Source organism: Emydura macquarii, unplaced genomic scaffold, assembly GCF_026122565.2.
Source record: "Emydura macquarii macquarii isolate MOO-44397 ecotype Brisbane River unplaced genomic scaffold, CSIRO-AGI_Emac_v2 contig_3019, whole genome shotgun sequence".
Taxonomy (NCBI): Eukaryota; Metazoa; Chordata; order Testudines; family Chelidae; genus Emydura; species Emydura macquarii.
In genome coordinates, this window is record NW_027133156.1 from 441961 (window position 1) to 463028 (window position 21068).

The 21068-nt window shown below is 40.3% G+C and overlaps 1 protein-coding gene across 1 annotated transcript in view; it reads left to right on the forward strand.

The window, feature by feature from the left end:
- Positions 1 to 5457, forward strand: part of FAXC (failed axon connections homolog, metaxin like GST domain containing) — a 32536-nt gene extending 27079 nt beyond the window's left edge. Inside the window, exons 5-6 of the mRNA XM_067530028.1 lie at positions 2869 to 2985; positions 4722 to 5457. Coding sequence (XP_067386129.1) covers positions 2869 to 2985; positions 4722 to 5011 — 407 coding nt within the window. The 3' untranslated portion in view covers positions 5012 to 5457. The remainder of the gene's footprint in view (positions 1 to 2868; positions 2986 to 4721) is intronic.
- The last annotated feature ends 15611 nt before the right edge of the window (positions 5458 to 21068 follow it).

The following is a 21068-nucleotide window of genomic DNA, read 5'->3' on the forward strand; positions in this document are numbered from 1 at the left end:
AGAGTAGTTATCAGTGATTCACAGTCAAGCTGGAAGGGCATAATCAAGTGGGGTCCCACAGTGGTCAGTCCTGGCTCTGGTTCTGTTCAATATCTTCATCAATTATTTAGATAATGGCATAAGAATACACTACTAATGCACAAAACCAGCATTTAATTGTTTTTATTAGTTACATTACACTACCTTTAATGTGCTGGATACTTAAGAAAAAGAAGTAAGTTTAACAAAATACGTTTTGCATTTAAAACTAACCCATTTAGTAAACAAAGCAAAGCAAGTTTTAGCTGTAGTTAGTGATTTGAACTGATTGTTTCTGGTCACAATGTCCTTCAAGGTTTTCGCACTAGTAGATCTCATCCTCTCACATCTAGTTTTTATTCATAGATTGGAAGAAGAAAACAAGCTTTCCTGCTTTTTCAACTCCCAATTGGCTTTTTACATTTGAATGAACTAGTCCTTGAAATTAACTAACTGAATAAACTGAAATGAAAAAAATATTCACTCTGCACCTACAGAAGAGGCTACTGCTGTAAAAAGCTGGTTTAGCATTTCAACACTGGCTGCTGAGGTGCTTAGCCATTGACTTTCACTAATTCAGTGGTATGACTTTCTTTAAAACTTCAGTTGCAAACATGATTGGTTTAATATTATTTTTTATTTATTTAATTTAAATGATTTTAATACATGATAGTAAGTTAGGCTGTCATAATTTCAAATTTAAATTGAAATAGGTTTATTTTTTAAAATAAAAATATATTTAAATGAAAAAAATCCATTTAAATTAATAAATTCTGATTTTTAAAAATTGATTATTTTAAAAAATAATTGATTTAAAAAAAAATCCACCCTGAAATGCAGTGTTACCTCCCAGCATAACACTGTTCTGGATCTGAGTGTGGAGCACAGTTATATTTTATAAAATTCCTGGCGTTGGCCGGTAAAATGGGATTTCAGCTCAAAATATCTAACTGTGGTATTGGGAATAACGTTTTAGCTTTGTATGAGATGGTTCAAGATTAGACACAGTGTAACTACCACAAAGACATCTGCGGCATTTCCTGCTGCCAGAGGGATTGTTTACCTGAATGTTCTATTTAGACAATGGACGTATGTAGTAACTGGTCTTTTCACAGGGAGAAAGTGTTCAATGTTAATATTCTATTTGACTTCCTAGAGGAAGCTGTCATTCTCTGTTGTTCACAGTGCTGCTTTGCTATGATGTAGGACGCTTGCGTAGTGGACTGTGTAGTACTTCGGAATACACTGCATTGCATTGCTGTACAGCTTTGCTAAAATTGTTTAATAAACCTAAAGCTAGTAACCCCAACAAACTAGAGCAGTGTAAACCAAGCTGAGGAAGAGTGTCGCTAAGAAGTGGGATAAATGGATTTGGATGATTCAGTTCCACAACAGTATTGGATGTACCTTTCCTGATGATGATTCTGAATTACATTTTAAAAAAAAATCTTTCAGACCTTACTGTGTTATGATTATAATTATTAATTTGTATTGCGGTAGCATCTAGGCGCCCCAGTCATGGACCAGGACCCTATTGTGTTAGGTGCTGTACAAACACAGAACAAAAAAGAGAGTTCTGTCCTTACAGCTTGGAGCTTACAGTCCAAGGAACATGATTTTTATAGGGGATGGCCATTTCAGCTACATAAAGAAGTTTATGACAAAATGCCTTTATTTAGGGTTAGCTCCTGCTCGTTAGGTACAGACCAGGGGAGAGAGCAGAGTATTGGAGCACCACCCCAGCAGTATACATAGAACTGCTTGTTAGTGGCTTGGGTGAAATGACATAGTGATCTCAGTTTCATTTCTATTGAACTAGTTAGTGTCCACGTAACATTCTTGCACCATCACTGGCCATCTCAGCAGAAGGCCCAAGTGACTGAGTGGGACTGAGAATAAAATAACATATTACTCCCTCTGGGTTTGAAGTATGGCATTTCCGGGATACTGTAGGGAAGCTTGCACTGTTCCTTCCCATGTTGTGTCTGGTCTGTGGATAAACAGAAGAATTCAGACTCCAGGACTGTCATTCTGGTGCCATTCATAAGCAGTTTAAATTCCTTTATAACTTTTGGCCAAAATGGGGACATATTTGTGAGATCTAAAAGTACTGGCTACAGCCAGGCATTGTGTGAATAGGCATTTTGCAAACTTCCTCACCAATCCAGGACATGCACTAGCCTGGAACTGTAACACATTTGGCTATTCTAGAAATAGACCTCTTCTGAGCAAAAGTTGTCACTCATACCGATGGCTTGGATTTGGACAAATATTTAGTAAGTACTCAGCTGAAGTCACCACTCTCATTGTACCTTGTAATCTGAGGGAGGATCTGAAACCAGATGTGCACTGGTGAAAGACTCGTACAGGACACCCACTGGGCTGCCAAATCCTTTCAGCAAAGATGTTAATCATAGGTCAAAAGGAGAAAATCATGTATTCGACCACTACTGATAACAAAGAAGGCCCTGAATGCAGCAAAACCAACTAAGTGTGTATTCTGCATGCTTTGGTGGATCCTGCTGCTCAGTGCATAGGGGGTGGCAGAAAGGAGGGGACCAGGAAGGGTTGCTGCTTCTGTAACTCTATAGATCAATTAGCCAATTGATTTGCACAGGATTATGTTGCAGAAATGGAGTCCATCTGTGGGAACCTTCTCTGGGCCCAGAGCAGAATTTGGCTCACATGCAGTTGCTCAAGCATAAACTCCAGAACTGGATATTTTTGGGGAGCATACAGGTTGCCGGTTGAATCATTTCAGTAAGACACATATTGAAAGATGCAATTCATATTTATACTTGGGGGAGGTACATGCAGGGACATAACTGTTCACCATTTTACCATTTACAGGTGACAAGAAGTACATCATGGGACCAAAGCTTTCCACTCTCGATGCCACTGTCTTTGGGCACCTGGCTCAGGCAATGTGGACATTACCAGGGACTAGACCTGAGAGACTAATCAAAGGTAAGACAATCTTCGAGATTTGGACATCATTTTTGGTGGCATTCTCTGCTTGTAGGTCTAGGGCAGCTTTCAGGAGGATCTCATTATGATATGCAAGAGAACACTTTCAGGATCATATGACATTTGAAGACAGAATGAGCCCTAGAAGTTCAGCTAGGGCTATTCTGTCCTTTGATGTACCTCTTGTACTTTATAATATTGTTTTTCTATCCAAAGGCACCTTCATCTGCCCTACCAAAATTCTTCACGTTAGTTGCTCCTGTCACTGTGCTTGGTAGTTTGCACTACAGAATTCTGTTTAAATAAACTTGGCCTCTGCTCTGCTAATTAATTAATGTTTGAAAAGCATTTAATAATGAAATCACTATGGGCCACATTCTGCTGCTCTTGCTCATACTGAGTAGTATCATACTCTGCAAGTAGTCCCAGTGAAATCACAACCTTAATGACTGCTGCAGATACAGGAAGAGGAGGGAACCCTGACTTGGGTCCCAGGGTAAGTTTGCATAACAAGCGATTAGAAAAGCCACCCTTTTGTTCACAAGCTGAGTACATCTGATCTGGAGTCACAGATGCATGATAAATATGAAGCCCCACAGTGTCATTTTACATCATTAATTTTCAGAGCAAAACAGCATATTAAAAAAGTGACAGAATGTAAGGAGGGGCTGGGCATGAAATAGTTTTAATAGAAGAAGGATAGAATCTGCTCCTATGTAAGGGCTAAATATTGTAATAACAAATTTGGAGGAACAGAATCAAATTTGGAAATTTAAACACATTTGTAAAGCACTTTGAGATCTACTGATAAGAAACACTAAGAGCTAGGTATTGTTATTTGTTGTTGTTAAATGCTTCTCTTCTATGCCTTTGATCTCTGGAGGATCTCAGGCAAATCATAGAGGATTCATGAATTTCAAGGATTAGCTTTATGTTGATTAAAACCCCAGCTGCCCTACCAAAATAATCAGATGGATATTCCCACTCCGTACAATACCTTCCAGTGTGACTCTCCCTAACTAGATAGCTGATCATGCAGTGAAATACTGCACAAACAAATGTTTTTCTTGGATATATTGTTGTGTTTTGTCCTTCACTGAGGGTTTTCTAATATCTTCATAAATACATAAGAAAAGTACTTTCATTCCATCCTTCCATCCTTAATGTGCACAATACCGAAGGATGTGCTTCAGTGTGTGACCATATAAAATCCCGTGTGCCAGTAATGAATGCAAATTTATCTTGCAAACGGTGCTGCCATCGTGTGGTACAAAGCCAAAATTTGCCTCCTATTGCTCTACTTTCTTTTAATCCATAGAACATGTATAGCAAATTCTGTCTTTGGATGCCAGGTTTGTACAAAATGCATAACAATTTTATTGTGGCAGATTTATAAAATCAATAATATTTTTCCTTTGAGCCACATTTGTGAATATTATTTCTGGTTGGTTAACTTTATAGCTACACTCATCCATAATCCTTTCATTTTGACCCTGCTTTCCACAGGTACGTTAATCAAGTCACATCCATTTGTATTTTACATTTGACTTGTAAACAGTACCATTAAGATGTTTGATTGTATCTTAGCCTTTTGGAAAAAGGTTTCTAATGCCTCCCTGGGAACAAGCCAGGAAGATTTCTTTTAGGACAGCTCCTGTGAATTTTCTTTGCAGTGAATGAGGTCACAGGATTAATGATTAGGAGCATTTACATCATCTTATTTTGCTATTTTGCAGGTGAACTGATTAACCTTGCTATGTACTGTGAAAGGATAAGGAGGAAATTCTGGCCAGAGTGGCACCAGGATGATGATAATACCCTATATGAATCTGAGGAAAGTAATGAAGCTAGCAAGACTCATACCCCATTGCAGGACTTCAGCTTTTATTCAAGGACAGAAACATTTGATGAGGAGGGGACAGACAACAGTATTTCCCATACCCCTGACACGGATTACACTGGACAGTCTCTCTTTGATTCTGATGTGGACATGGACGACTATACAGATCACGCACAGTGCAAGTGAAGCATACAAGCTCCTCTCCTTTTGTTTCAGAAATGCCACTTCTTCAGACCAGTCCAATTTTCCCAGGTACTAAAGAGGTTCATGCCAGTGTGGAAGAGACCATTGTGCGTGACACATTTCACATGCCACCTGGACTACTTCAGCCTTATTTCATTTTGTAAATCCATTCAGATGGAGCCTAGGTTAAGCAATTAGAACATAAATAGACAAAGAAGAGGTCCAGAGGGTAGCAGGATATTTAGAACTACCTGTTGCTTCTGCTGAAAACAGATTCCAAAATCATGTGAGCAAACCCACTGCAGGTGGAGCAGGGGGATCAGGAGAGCTGGTTTGTGTTGAGTTTCTCGTCTTCACAGCAACAGGCTGACAGAAAGGGAAGAGGGTTAATTGGCATTCCCTCTCTCTCTTTCTGAAGCAGTGATTGCACTGTATTAAAGCAACAGGATGCCAGGGGAACTTTACTCAACAGCTTTTTGCACTCTGTTTGTGTACACTATGTGTGAGTGTGTGGTCTCCAGTGCTTTCACAGACTATCAATCAGTAAAGGCAAGAAGAAAATGTGCTCATGCAAAAAGCAACATTTTATAATTCCTATTCTGTCCAACAGCTGGAAATCTTTCAGTTTTATAACTTTTTTAGTTTAAATGGACATTTCAGATTATTTTAAATCGTTACCTAATAATCTCCCAGAAGCTTGTTTAGAAGGTATCTTGGCTAAATCCTATCTCAGGTATATATATATTCTGCCCATCCAAATTTCCCTTGCAGTTTTGATTAGATCAGGTGTTCTTTTCCACTTCCTACTGCAAACTGTTGTGTGGTATTACCAGGCACTGTTAAACAGCTAGAGTGTGCCACCCAAGAGACAGCTGCATTGCAGCCTTGGGCACTTCAGTCTCTTTATAGATTTTGTGCCAGTTGGCAACGTTTGCGAAGCACTTTGGAATGCTTCAGGGTGTAAGATGCTATGTAAATTCAAGACACCAGATTGGCAGAAATGCCAGAATAGAACTCAACATGCCTTAGGGGGAAGGCTAGGTTGGTATCTACATTGTGATAGATGGAGGGCCCCCTGATACACTTCCTATAACCAGGTAGATGGGAGTGGGTAGTATAGGACTGACTGGCTACATCAATACTGCAGCCTGTGGGGATTTCCCCATTCCAGAGGGATACCCAGATTCCACCTTAAAGCAGATTTAAATCCCCTTTGCTCCAACCTAGTGAGGTTGAGAATTTGGCCATTGTAAGTTGTATTAGTAGCTTGAAACCCAAATTAGTTTCTTTGATGAACTGTTTTTTTCTTCATGCCACAAGTGCTTATACATGTTTCTTGTTTTAGACCCTCATCATGCAAAGTCTTATACACCTGCTTCTCTTTACTTATGTGAGGAGTCCCAATTAATTCAGTGGGAGTACTCACCTTAAGTACTTAACCTTAAGTTAAGCATCTACATGATCGGATGCTGGTATTGGCTGACTGATTTCGTGCAGAGAAAAAGCATATGAGGAATTAAAGTATGTCAAGGTCTTTGTAAATATATTTAAGAAAAATCAGATTTTGGGTCCATGAACCTTGACGATGTCCCTTTAAAATGTTTTAAGCATGGCTTTCTGCGTGCTTTAAGAGAAAAGTTGTTACATGAACAGGATCACTTTGGAACATTATTACTAATGCGGCTGGTAAATAACTTGTTCTTGTATTTTGTATTCTGGGCAGCTATGTGTAGAAGCGGCAGCTGAGGACTAGTCTCATGATTGTTTGTTCTCCTAATAGTGAGAATTCAAAATAAGTGGAGGAGTTTCCCAAAGTTTTAAAAGAAATTCATCTTTTTGGGATCTTTTCACTCATTGTAAAGACTCCCCTCCTCCGCCAGCTGGGAAAAGGCTTGTTCTGGGGAATGACAGAGGTGGGCTGTAGATTCAGCATGGAAGTTCACATGTAGAGATCCATAGCCAGCCTGGTGGCTGCTCCTTATGTTTAGGCGGGAGCTATTATAGAGACAGCTGATGGCTTGCGTAGTGCGGGATGCCTATTTTTGGGTTTGTTTCATAAAATAGGCCAGACATGCCTTTTGCAGTCATGCTTCTATGAAACGTTTCCAATCTCATGCATGAGTACTATGCATGAAATGAGTTTGAGCTATAGTTGGCTTGCAGGTGATGGAGAGGATGCTGCAATCCATGCATTTAGGAACCTTGTCAACAAACTAAGCACAAAAATAAGGCACAAAAGGCCTTGGGACTGAAAAGACAGACTTGCTTAGTCAGAAATGCCTTTGAAACCCCACAGATAATTCAACCCAGGTATTACCTGAGGAAATTTAGACATTGAAATCTGACCAAAAGAATCACATTTGACAGGGAAATATTGTTCTTTAAAAATCTCATATGTGATGGGTACCCTGGTTTGTATATATTTGTTTGTTTTATTTATATATTGATTTGACTTTCAAAGCTCTTTATCTGAAGGCAGTGTTTTCTTCTGCTTTTTGGTGTCAGGAGCTTGAGTTTCCAGGTCTGTAGTCCACTGCTAACAACAGATGTGTCACAGCAGTAAGCTACTGTCGATAAAAAATTAATCTGAGTTATAAGGCACTTGCATCTTCCCGAGTTACGTAGGCTGACAACTCGGCTTCTGACTATTGTCTGCCACATCAGAAACTGAAAGGACACAGTCTAACCAGAAGTCAAAGGATTAACTTTCCCCCTTTCCATTCACATGGTGTGATTCTGATCTCACATTGCTATAAACAGCAGTAACCACTGAAATGAGTGAAGTTACACTGATGTAAAACCAGTGTGAGAACAGCATTCTGTCCATTGTGTTCCTAGGTATCTGAATTCTTCCTAATTCCTGACCTCAAGTGCATCTGAGCAGAATCTCCCTTATAACTATATGATATATTCTATACCCTGATAAAGTACTAGACCTAGGACTCATTTGCACTCAGAATGGCAAATGAAAACCTAGTTAGAGGATATGACTTTTGGTGTCTTCCCATCTTTGGAGAGAGTGAAAAATAAAAGCCCTCTGGAGTCTTTCTCTACGAATGACTGGAATGCTAACAAGGTTCCCTGCCCCCACTGCTGTGCATTCTCATGCATTTTGATGCTTCCATACATACACCTTGGAGAGAGGTGGATGGAGCAAAATCATTAAAAATCTTTGTCACGTCTTCTGCCAAACACTTGCTGGAAGTGGCCTTTAGATACTAGAAACCTCACACAACAGCAGAGATAGGAGAGGGAAGGGGATTGAGCTAAATGACCTATTCTGGGTATCTCCAGTACTTAGAATTCTGCTTTAGAGAGGCAAGCAAACAGCGTGGGGAGAAAAGGCCCAATCCTGCAACGTGCATTTATCTGAATAAACCTTACTTATGCAAGTATTTAATTGAAGTCAAAGACGCAGTGCCCGCCGTTAGAACAATGTAAACCAGGAACACCTCCGTTTAAGTCCGTGGACTTTTCCTGCATTGAAACTGGTCTAATAATAGAGGGCAATATTTGGACCAATGGGTCTGCTGTATCAACAGCTTCAAATGAAATCAGTAGGATCATTTGAATTACTACTCTGAGAATTGTAGATTTAGTCCCAAAAGAAGGAGGAAGTGCTCTTAAGTAAGAAGCGTCTCCCATTGAAATTTAGATTGGAAAAAAAAAGGTGCACAATAGTCACTTTATGAGATATACTTTTATTTTGAATATCCAGAAATTTCTCAGTAAAGCTTACCTTTAAACTGACAAGTGCAGTAACACATTTTGTTTTAGAAAAGTAACATTTTGAAACAAATTGTAAGGATCCAGACTACAAATGCAACAACCCTTGTTAGTATCAGCTGAGATTTTCTAGCTAAATCGATTTGTCTATGTATTGGTCAGTTGTGTGAATGTATTTACAACACATGCCATGTCTTTTGTTTCTTAGGAGCAACTCAGGCTTTTTAAAGGAGGAGATTAGTAACATTTTCCTCATCATGGAGACCCTGGAAAAGTGTGCATTTTTCAGTTGATCACCCTATTATTTTGATTTAAACTGTAGAAGAAATTGCAGAAACAAAGTATGTATGTTAAATATACATGTATATTGTATTTTCAAGGCATGACAGGAGATCTTTATCCTAGATTTAGCCTGTTCAGAAACAAATATCAGTTGTTTCTCCTGCTAGAGCTGGTTAAAAAAATTTTGTTCAAATTTCTCTTCAGTGGAAAATATCTTTTGGCCAAAACAAATGTCTCTCTGCAATAAATACATAACAATAGTTTTGGTTCAAATCTTTAGCTTTTTGCCAAAAATTTTTTTAGAAATGAAACATTGCACTTTTACTCTTGCCAATGGGAAAAAAATTGTATCAAAAATGAAAAAATGTTCATTGTCTTCAAATTGTTTCATGGAAAATACTTACCCCTGTTGACAAGCTCTCTGATGAAATATATGGAGTTGAAAGCTGTCAAAGGGCATCGTCCCACCCCCCCTTGTGTTCTGTACAGTTAGTTTCCCCTTCTGTCCACTGATTTATATCCTTTCCCTCACTACTACAAGTAATTCTTTGGCTGAAGAAGCCTGGCTGAGGTTCTCTGTAGAGTCTCTCAGCACTACTCCTGGATTGGCTAGAGGACTCACTGCAGAATGAGAAAAGGAATGGGCCTTCAACTTCCTCTGAAAACAGTCACTATCTTGCAGGATCAGACACTAAGTGCATTGCCTGTGTAACAGTCACAGTCCATGGTGGCTCACAATGCAAGACATTGGCCCTGGGAATCAAACATGGATCTCTAGATCTGTAATGTAGAACACGGAAGCTGGAGTACTTTTTAATAAAGGAGTATAATGGATTAGAATTTTGGATTACTCATTAATCTATCAGTAACAATCCCTCTGAACTTGATTGTGGCCCAGACTGTGTCTCACCCAGTCCACACATGGAAGAGTCCTACATACATGGACCTCCACTCCTCTTTCCCGAAAGGGGGCTCAGGTAGGTGCTTCTTTTGCTCCACCCATCCCTTCCCTGGCTGTTGTAGAAGGCTCTTTATGCAGTATGGGGTCTGTAGAGGAGGAGGGGATTGAATTGTGTGGAGTTTCCTTCCCTAGTTCTTACAATGGAAAGAGACAATCTGAGCCTTTGATCTCATACTGTTGTATGTGAGTGTAACTCCATTGACTTCTCTGAACTCACTCCTGATTTACACAGTCTAAGTTAAATCAGAATCCGGCTCTTTACGTTTATTTTGTTAAAGGTCAGAGAGTGTTTTTCCCCCTCAATTTTGTTTCTAAAAATATTACTGTCCAATTGTTAATTATTATTTTAAGTTTGTGTTGATAAAATCCTGTGAGGATGATGAATAAATATTTTCCGTCCCTTTTTCCATTTGGCAAATGGTGATTGTTGTCTGATATTTTCTTGTTTCTTGTTTAACAGCAATTGCAACTTCATATTGTATAGCACCTTGTCATGCTAAAGTGGATTTGTTTATAACCATTAGCACCATCATCAGCAAAGTCAGCAAAGCTCACTGCTTCTGACTACATACAGTCAATAGAGGAATCATAAACTGTTATTTTTAGTGATCCTATAAAAATCACATGACTGTTGTGCTAGATTTAAAAAACAAATCAAACTTGATGTTTAAAAACTGGAGGACTGTCCCCATCCAATTATAATACTGTAGGTCATGCATTTTGATCTTGAAAACCTTGACAGTGTCCCTTTGAATCCATTTTCTCTTTGAAAAATATTGCCTGAAATATTTTGTAGCATCAGTGCAGACACAAATTTCCTTATGTCAGCAGGGTCTGCTTGAGTAATCATGACAGTTTCCTGCTAGTTCCATCGAAAGGATTTTATCTGTCAAGTAATAAACCTTACAAAATGTTGCCTGGGGGGAGGGGAGGGAGTGTGTTATGTGCAAAGATCTATGCGGGGGTGCTCAGCAAGTTAAATTCTGTGGAAAGGGATGAACCAAAGTGGATCTTGACCGTAGGTGTTGGCATAATACTAGTCTGAGTCCTTTGATTTCTGACACTATAGCTACTCTCAATGTCAGAAGAAAAATAGTCGTACATCTGTGCCACACTATGGATTTGGCACGAGTATCACATGGATAATATTGTCTAGTCAGGAAATTATGCTAATTACATGCAAATTTATGTTGCATACCCCAGTGTCTGAGAGGTGGAAACAGATGTACATAGTACAGCAGTGAGTTGCCCATACGTATGTTAGTGACTGCAGTTTAGAAGAATATGAAAGTAGCACTATCTAATCTTCCATAACTCCTCACAGACAAAGGTGACTATATAGACCTTTGAAGGACCTTTACAGTATGTATAGTTTCCAGTAGTTTAGCAATGCCATCACCTGCAGGTATTCTTTAGAGCTAAATAGACAAAGAAGATATTTCTTTTGTTAAGTGTTAACTATTATATGAGGCCATTTCTGGACTGTCCTTCCACAAAGACTGTTTGTCCTAGAGAATTATGTGTATGTTTATTAAAGGATATTAATCCCGGTAGGAGCCTTTTGTAAATGGTTTTGGTACAGACAGCCTTATAGGGAATTTAGTTTTAGACTTATCAGTGAGCCTGATTCTGTGAGGTACTGTGTGCCTTCAATTCCGGGTATAGGATGGGGTTACCTGTGAGGGCAGGGGTTGGATTCACTGACCCAGTAGGTCCCTTCCAGTCCTATGTCCTGGGTTCCTCTCTTCCTACGTTAGTGGAAGGTGCTCACTACCAGTCTTGTACCTCACAGGATCAGGCCCATGTGTGGGTGGGAATGGAATCTGATTTTTTCAAACTGCTCATTCTGGTCTTCACATCTTTGCCTTAGCGGAGAGACAGGTGCAAAACTGATCAGCTCTGACTCAGTGGTTTTGAGGACTCCTTACTCTGATGGTCATCATGGAGGGCCTCTCTTTCTTTTCTTTTTTGTAGTCAGTAACATAAAGTGCATCTTATTAGCATAGATTTTGAAGTTCCTTGATTCGGTGCTGGGAAAAGGAATGAAGTGTGTGTGTACAGCACAGGAACCTTATTATAGACGAATGTTTCATGTGATATCTATAGCGCTGAACCTCGAGGGCCAAAGCCTGTTTGCCCTGCTTATAATTTAGTCTGTCCTGCATAACACAGGCCATAGAATGTCACCCAATAATTCCCACTTCGAGCCCAACAGAGTGTGGCTGAACTAGAGCATATGTTTTAGAAAGTCATTTAATTTTGACTTAGAGTGAAATCCTAGCCCACGGAAGTAAATAGCAAAACTCCCATTAGCTTCACTGAGGTCAGGATTTCACTCAAAGGTTCCAAGTGATAGAGAATCTATCATATTGTTTGTTACACTATTCCAATGGCTAATAACTCTCATGGTTAACAATTTGCCTTAGTTGGACTACTCGCTGGAGTGAGACAAGCAGGTTTTGGCACTTATCCACTTTTAAATGCTCTGAAGCAAGTGCTTTTTCAGCTTCACTGATTGTAATGATGTTCTCACAAAGCAGTGTGCTTGTGTGTGTGTTCCTCCACCTCTTTTTTTAATAAGTTATTCCGACTAATCTTTCCTAGAATGTACAGGTTTTTATTTTCAGGATACTTGAGAATTGCAGGACCCAAAGTTTTTATAATTATAGTATATAATCCAGCCATATTATGGACAGAATAGAATGTGTGTGTGTGTGGGAGGAGGGAGCCGGGGGATGAGAGATGGGTTACAACTGACTATAGGGTGTGCAATAGTTTATCAACACAATGAAGTAACACACCGCTAAATGAGGAATCTATTGCTACAGCTGCATTCCATTGTTTGTGTGTGAACCTACATCAGACATGAATTATTTTAGCACTGTTATTACTACTAGTTTATAAAGCCATATTTAAACTTGTACACTTGATTGTAACACAGATTTAAATTGTGCACTATATTGATCAATGTCTATACATATGACAATCTGCATATTTGGTCTTAATGCTGTATGTAATTGATGTGTAAATGACAACAAAAGGATATAAAATACTTTGCTGTGCATGTCTTTATTCAGAATAGTTCTGCAATTTGCAAATCCACTTTGTCTAACTATATACACCAGAGGAATCTCTGAAATGCTGACAGAGGGTATGCATTTAAATGATCCACTTATAGACTCATACTTGTAGATACTTGTTGCGTGTCTGAGTTTATGGTAATAATTTAAGCCCTGATCCTGCAAACACTTACGTGTGTATGTAACTTGAAGCACAAGAATAGTTCTATTAAAGTTAATGAGTGAAATCCTGGCCCTATTGAAGTCAATGGGAATTTTGCCATTGACTTCAGCAGGGCCAGGATTTCACCCATCTGATCTGCTTAAAATCACTACTGATCTGCTTAAAATCAAGCACATGCCTAAGTGTCTGCAGGATCAGGCCTTAAATCATAGAGAATGAAACTTTCGAGTACTCTGGCTACCCAATGGAATTTCAACCTAATGCATTTAAATAGGAAACAGAACCTGGAGCGATCCCCCTAGGACAGTATTTCATAGTTCATGAGTAGAGAAATCTTCCAATTCCCCACTGCAAATATGCTGCTGTGGGTAAAGTGGTGGGTAGCTCCATGAAACTTACCTTCCTTCCCTATTTCTGTGGTCGTTTCTAATCTAGCTGGCTATAGGAGTAGAATACATACAGGATGGGCAGACTGCAGCTTGCCAACCCATCCTTTGTATTTTGGCTCTCTCAACACAGCTCGTCTGTGAGGACATGTAACCTGGCCCCAAGGAGCCTCCAATGGGTGCTCCTCACTTTCAGTGGCACACAGGCTTTGGGTGGAACAGGGAAGCAACAAGGAGCAAAATCCAAGAAAAAAAGAGGACAAATGTGAATGCAAATTAGACAGCAAAAGTGAGAGGCCAAAACAAGACAAATGTAGAAAAGAGACGTGGAGACAGAATGGACAGAAAGCAGTAGGGACATGGCAACTGTTGCAGGCACAGTGAATTGGGGTATCAGGGTAACATGGGTGTCCATCCATAAATCTGTCACAAAGTTGTTCATCAACAATAGAGATTGGGAACATCTGCCCTAGGAAGTCCCTGAAATGATCTGTGATTAACCAGTGCGATCACTGACCTATCCCTTCCCAAAACACTCTTGTCATTAGATGATCATTACAAAAGAGTCCAAGACACAATGTTTAGTGCTGGATTAGGATTCAGGGGTTTGGAGCCGAACTTCCCTCAGTGTTTGGGAATATTTGGAGCTGAGGTCTTGGGGATGCAAGGATGGGTCTGTCTCATTAAAGACTTACGCTCTGAAATGAAGTAGCTAAAGAATACCTGGATCATTTCTTACAACTTCAGCAATAGAGCTTTTTGAGGAAAAAAGACACAAGGATTAGTTGTATAACTGGGAAGTATTTTGTTTTAATCTCATTCAAAAAAGGCTGAACTATTTTGGGTTAAAAACTTCCCTCGTGCCCCCCCCACTTTGGGTTAAAAAAAAGGATCAGGCCTGGCAAGTTTCATATAATTGAATGCTTTGGAATGTTATGAGCAGATAGAAATTCTTAGGCAACCTTAGCACTCCAGCTAGAATATTGTGTAGGAACTGTATGATGTTACGGTGTGGAATAAGGATTTATTAGCATGAACATGGGATGTTTGCATTACACAAAGGCATGGGGGTATATACAGGAAATTTCTGTATGTGCTAGATACTTTACAAAAAATACATGGAAATGCGTGTGGCCCACATCCTGCAAACACTTACACATCTGCTTAACTTTAAGCACGTGATTAATTCCACTGAAGTCAGTGGGGTGACTCCTGTGCCAAATTAACCCTATGCATACATGTTTGGAGGACTAGGGTTTTAGATCATTTTAATTTCTTTTAGTGTGATTTCCTCTGGTCCCCATCATAAACCCAGGTGCTTTAGTTACCTGGGAAATAAATCCCTATTCCACTACAGCCCTTTTTTAATGCTATAAAGTTCCTCGTACTAGTCTGGATGCATCACAAAATGGGATCATAATCCTGTCAGTGCTGCAAAACTAATCTGTGCCCATTTTGCACCTCCTATCCGCCTAGTTTACAAAGGGAAGGAGGAGGGATTCCATAATCGGTGGGGGTAGGTTGTTGGACTTTTTATAAATGTTTTTAATAGCAGGTGTTTGGAACTGCTCTGAAATCCTGACTTTCAGAAGAAGCCCTGACTGAGATGAATTAGTGAGGAGAAGACAGCTGAGATAGTCAAGTGTGTATGAAAAGTGCAGTTTATTGCTTAGCTTTGTAATTGCTTGCATAGCTGTCACGTAAGTGTGACCATGTACATAAAAAGTGGTTGACGGCGCCTCAGTTTGACTATCCTATCACACAGCTCTTCTTTTAAGAGCTTACCTTTTCTCTTCCCCTCTCCCAGCTCCAGTTAAGAAGGGTTCATTACTATATAATCAGGAAGGTAGCCTTCACAGGTTTATCAATTTCATCCAATAAACTTTCTTTGAGGAGCCTCTCCCCCACCCAATGCTAAATAGACTGATAATAATGTTGATAATAATGCTTTGGGGTTCTTTTTATTTGACTTAAGGGTTTTGTGCCTCTAGAGTTTGTATTCACAAGCTTTTGGCTGCCAACATGAGGGCTAGAAACTTGATTTTGTTGTAAATGAAAGTTGAGATGCTCCATGACTAGTAGATGGACTAGTAGATGGAATTTTAACAAAATCACCAAAACCACAAGGTCCAATGTCATAAGAGGGGTCAACATTGCAAGATGTCAGGGAGAGAACTGGCGAAAACAGGAACTGCGTGCACCCTCTGTCCAACTTGTTTTCTCCCAATTTCTGTGGAAAAAAGGTGTAGGAGTGTAAAAAGAAAACAAAGGAGGAAAATTGCTTTTAATATTCTTCTGGAGTATTCAAACCCTGCTCTGAAGACAGACTTATTAATTTCCTCTGGGGTTTTTCAGTGGTGCTCTTCACTATGGTATCTGAGGGCTTCACAAATATTAAGTTACCTCCACCAAACCCCTGTAAGGTGAAGGGGCTTTCTTCTTCCCATTTTACAGATGGGGATCTGAGGTACAGGGCGATTAAGGACAAATATCCACTAATTTTGGGTGCATTTGAGATGCTTAGGACCTGATTTTTCAGACTACTTAGCAGTATGTAGCACTTGGTATGTTCAAAGCATAGCTCCCAGTGAGTTCAGCTGCAGTTGTGAGTGCTCAGCACTCTGGCAAATCAGACCCCAGGGTAATCAAGTCAGGCTCCAAGAAAATGAAGAACACACAATTAGTGGCCTTCTCTAAAGAATTTGGTTTGAGTGACTTGCCCATTATCACATAGGAACTCTGTAGTAGATGAAGGAATAGAATCCAGTTCTCTGGAACAGCATTCAGCTGCCTTAACCTTTCTCTTAATCCTTTCTCTTCCTCAATTACCTTCCTCATTCGTTTACACTCCTTCCAACTTCTGGAACAAATAGGAAAGAGGTCCTATGGAAAAAAGCCTCCTTCACTACACAACCCTGAGTCATTCCCTGAACACTGTCCATCCTGGAACTGAATGAGGCAGGGGTTGGGTGCAAAAAGTAGTATGTGATAGTGTAATTAAAGATTTCATCATAATGTTTGTGCACACAGTGGGGATGGGGGTGAATTAAGGTTGCACAAGCAATGGGGAAAGTTTGACAAAGTTATAAGCAACTGACAAACAGGGTCTTACATTGGAAAATGTCTGGCAACTTTATCTATAGGCAGGGCTACTTGTGTCATCTATAGTTAATGACAACTACCTTTCTCTGCACTTGTTAAATGGCTGTTGTTTTTATGGACATGAGAAAGGTGGGTCCTGAGAGATGGAAGAGAGGATAATGGCCTTACAGATCAATTAAAGGAAGGGTGCATACGGGGCAATAAAGGGAAAACGACATGGAAATGTTTGAGTGAGATGCTGATGAACATATGGAGGAGAATGGTATCATCTACAGAGCTGAGAAATCAGGGACCAGGGATTGTACAATGATAGACAAGGCTGGAAGAGTAGAGAAGGACAGAGTTGTGAAGAGCCTTCAAGGTGAGGCTAAGAAGTTGAAATTGGATACAGTGAAATGGAGGAGCCAATGGAGGGGTTCAAAGGAAGAGATGATGTGATCAACGTAACAGGCTAGGAAGATGATCTTAGCAATTGCACTTTGTATGGGCCAGAGGAGGTTATTGTGGGTATTAGGGAAGCCAGAGCATGGAAAGTTACCATAATTAAGATGGAAGACCAGGGCCTGGACTACACTTGGTTGTCAACAGAGAAAGACAGGATGGATGTTAGAAGTGTCACAGGGGCGGAAGTAGCAAGATTTGGATATGTGGAGCAAAAGAAATGGTGGACCTGAAGCTGACACCCAGATTACAGGCCTTTCCCGCTGCTGCACATGGGACCCAGCATGGCTCTGCTATGGCTGCCAGGACCCTATTCGCTCATAGAGCATGGTGGTGGTTAATATTGGCCATTCATGAGTAGGAGCTTCAGGATTGAGCCATGCTTTGCCATAGTTTATGATAAAGAATTTGAAGTAGGATTTGTTAGGTAGAGACATGAATCTAACTCTCATGGTGTTTTGTTCCATCATATGGCCTGTTTGTTTAGGATTGGATCTAAGCCAATGTATCAACTACTTCCACTAATACACAGATTGGACAATTTAATAGAAAATTATTCACTTGCAATGGAAGATTTTCCCTCATGATTTGGTTCATAAACTATCTAAGGTACTCATATGGCCCCTGTTACGGTAATAGCTGAGCACCTCACAATGTTTTAGTGTATTTATCCTCACAACACCCTTGTGAGGTAGGGAAGTGCTATTATCCCCATTTCACAGATGGGAGACTGAAACCCAGAGAGGCTAAAATCCAGATCTTCAGAAGTATTTAGCTGCCTAACTCCCATTGATTTAAAAGGAAATTAGGTCCAGATCTTCAAAGGGATTTAGGCACCTAAGTGACTTGCCCAAGAGTACAGAGGACATCTGTGGTGAAGCAGGAAATGGAGCCTTGGTCTCTGGCTAGTGCCCTCATCTCAGGACCATCCTTCCTCTACTCCCATTAATATTTATTTGCTTCTTAATTATGGACTATCAAACCCTAGTGGGAGATACTCCTTTGGTCATAAAACTTGGTTGAGATATAAGATGACTCTGTTTATGTAGCTCTGAATAATTCTGGAACCCACTCAGAATGAACAGCAGTCTCTGAAAGCCTATTTAATAAAATGGTTCACAACATCAAATCCTTTAGACAAGTCAATAAAGAAGGCTGTGCAGACTCACACTTTATTAGACGCATTAATATTGTTAATTACTTTACCAGTATTACCATAATAGGCTTGAAAATGTGACTAACCAAGAGAGAGCCTCAGTAATGAATGAGGTGATTGCCAACTAATGTTTCCATAATTTTGTAACTGGCTGAGAAGATGGGTACCGGCCAGACAATTCTTAATCGTAATGATAATTTGCACTCTATCTGTGGATCTCAAAGTTCCTTGCAAACATTAAGAACGGGACTGTTGTGTAGGATTGGGAAGGGACATGTATGTAACATGGAGAACTTTTCAGGTGCTACTGAAATGTAACTACTTCTTTGGCAGAAGAGGACAGGAGAGTGGGGTAACACAATAGCTTCTGATACAAAGGCGAATACCCCAAAGACCAGCTGTCCGTGGGGATGACAGGACTGTGGATAACTTGTGATCTTTAGGAAACGTCAGTGACAGTCTTTCAGCGCTAGTGATTGCTTTACATTAGTTAACGTTTTCCACCAGAGGTGCACTGCAGCTTGATATCTTCCACCTTGTCTCCCCCTAGTGGTTCAGTGCAGAACTGTCTGAACAGAATTGAAGGACCAGTTTTGAACTTGTATCGTAACTGTTGGTATTTTATTGTGTAGTCAAGTAGACTGCAGGCCTGGCAACTGTGGAATTACAGAGTGAAATTTTATGCCCTGTGTTATGCAGGAGGTCAGACTAGATGATCATAGCGTTCTCATCTGGCCTTACATTCTAATACTCTATGAAATTTATTTTTTACAGTCTTTTATTAGTTTATTTTCTTTTGTCTGACTGCTCTTCTCTTGGTGTCTTTCAGATACTTTCTAAACTGGTTGACCAGTCAGAGTGAAGCTTTTATAAAACTGGCTAAATATTTTTGTTTTAGCTATCACATTTTTAAAGCTCAAAGAAGCAGTAACCAGCATGACGAACAGCACACGTGTAACCCACTGGTCAATGGGTGTTATGCATTCCCCTTTGTGTCTGAGCCACACAGGATGAAAGTCTGTTATCACTGACTTTAAGAGTCTGGGTCTTATGCTCAAGCCATAGAGACTCATGTTTTCAGCCCCAGTTCACTCATTCCTCATGGTGGCCTTCACACAAGCACAAATGCAGAGGTAGAGGTAAAGTACACTCCACTTAATTTGTATGTGGAAAATAGGCATATCTGATGTTAATGGAGATGATTCACCGGAAGCCAATTTATTCCCACTACTATTCAATGGAAAGGACTCTGGTAACATAATGACACTTTGTTGGGTTGCAAGAAACAATCCTTCTCTATGAATGTCAAGCAAATTCCCCAATTATATGCTGTAAAACTTCTGAGATTCATTCCTGTCCCTGTTGAGCTTAGAAGCACTGCAGTGACATTCAGAATTTAGAAGCTCTATAGCTCCACTCATCCCAATGGCACTCTAAATTTCTCCAGGGAAAGGCATAGGGCTTAGAAACTCTAGCTGCTGTGGTTCATGGGGGCTGGAGCACATGACTTATGAGGAGAGGCTGAGGGAACTAGGCTTGTTTACTCTGCAGAAGAGAAGAATGGGGGTGGGATTTGAGAGCAGCCTTTAACTACCTGAAAGGGGGTTCCAGGGAGGATGGAGCCAGGCTGTTCTCAGTGTGTTCTCAGATGGCAGAACTGCTGAGAGCAATGGTCTCAAGTTGCAGTGGGAGAGGTCTAGGTTGGATATTAGGAAAAGCTTTTTCACTGGGAGGGTGGTGAAGCAATGGAATGGGTTACCTAGGGAGGTGTTGGAATCTCCATCCTTAGAGGTTTTTAAGGGGCGGCTTGACAAAGACCTGGCTGGGATGATTTAGTTGGGGTTGGTCCTGCTTTGAGCAGGGGGTTGGACTAGATGATCTCCTGAGGTCCCTTCCAACCCTCATCTTCTATGATTCTATTCTATAATTATCAATACTGCAGGGTTTAGAAGCTGATAAATGTAACCCTTCTGCCAGGTGTCTATAGCAACGAAGGCCAGGCTCTAATAGCTAATGGTCTCTCTTAAAACTAACAAACACCACCTGGTCCACCTCCCACCCCTCCCCCAAATTTCTGGGATAACAAAATACCTTTCTTGGGCTCCCTTAATAGACAATGTTTCCCCACTTGCAAGCACTGAGTCCGTGTATGAAACAAGGAAAGCTTTATTAGAAGAAAAGGGAACACAGCATCAGCTTGGGAAAACAGCAACAATCTGTCCATATGAATGATAAAAGTTACTGTGGGGGAATATTTTATTTATCAGTAGTCCGTTAACTCAGTTCCCCACCTGCTTGTGTGACTGTCCAATATGCAAATGCCCTTTACCACTCATCTGCTAAATCCCACTCATGGTTTGGTGTCAGTGGGTAGCTAAGGCCTAGAGTCCTGAGGTGTACTTGGGCAGGCCTATCTGTAGTCCTGAGACTCCATCACCTAACTCAGCTATAGTGTGGTGAGTTAGGGGGGCTCTCCAGAATTCACTCAGCAGTGCTGCTGTCCTCTACAGCTTCAGCAAAGAGGTGCCTCTATGTTATCACCCACCAAAGAGTCATTGCAATAGGATCCACAGTGTAGAGGAACCAGTAGCATGTTCGGATCCATGAGCAGAGTCCTTGTCACCAAGCGTGTACTCCTGGCTACAAGGTAGGAGTCCTTTTCCATTTTCTCAGTTCAGTTCAACTACCCAACCAATTCTGAGATTGGGAATCACCATGACTGTATGAGGTGTCACTGGAGGAATTCAGGGTAGAAAACTTATG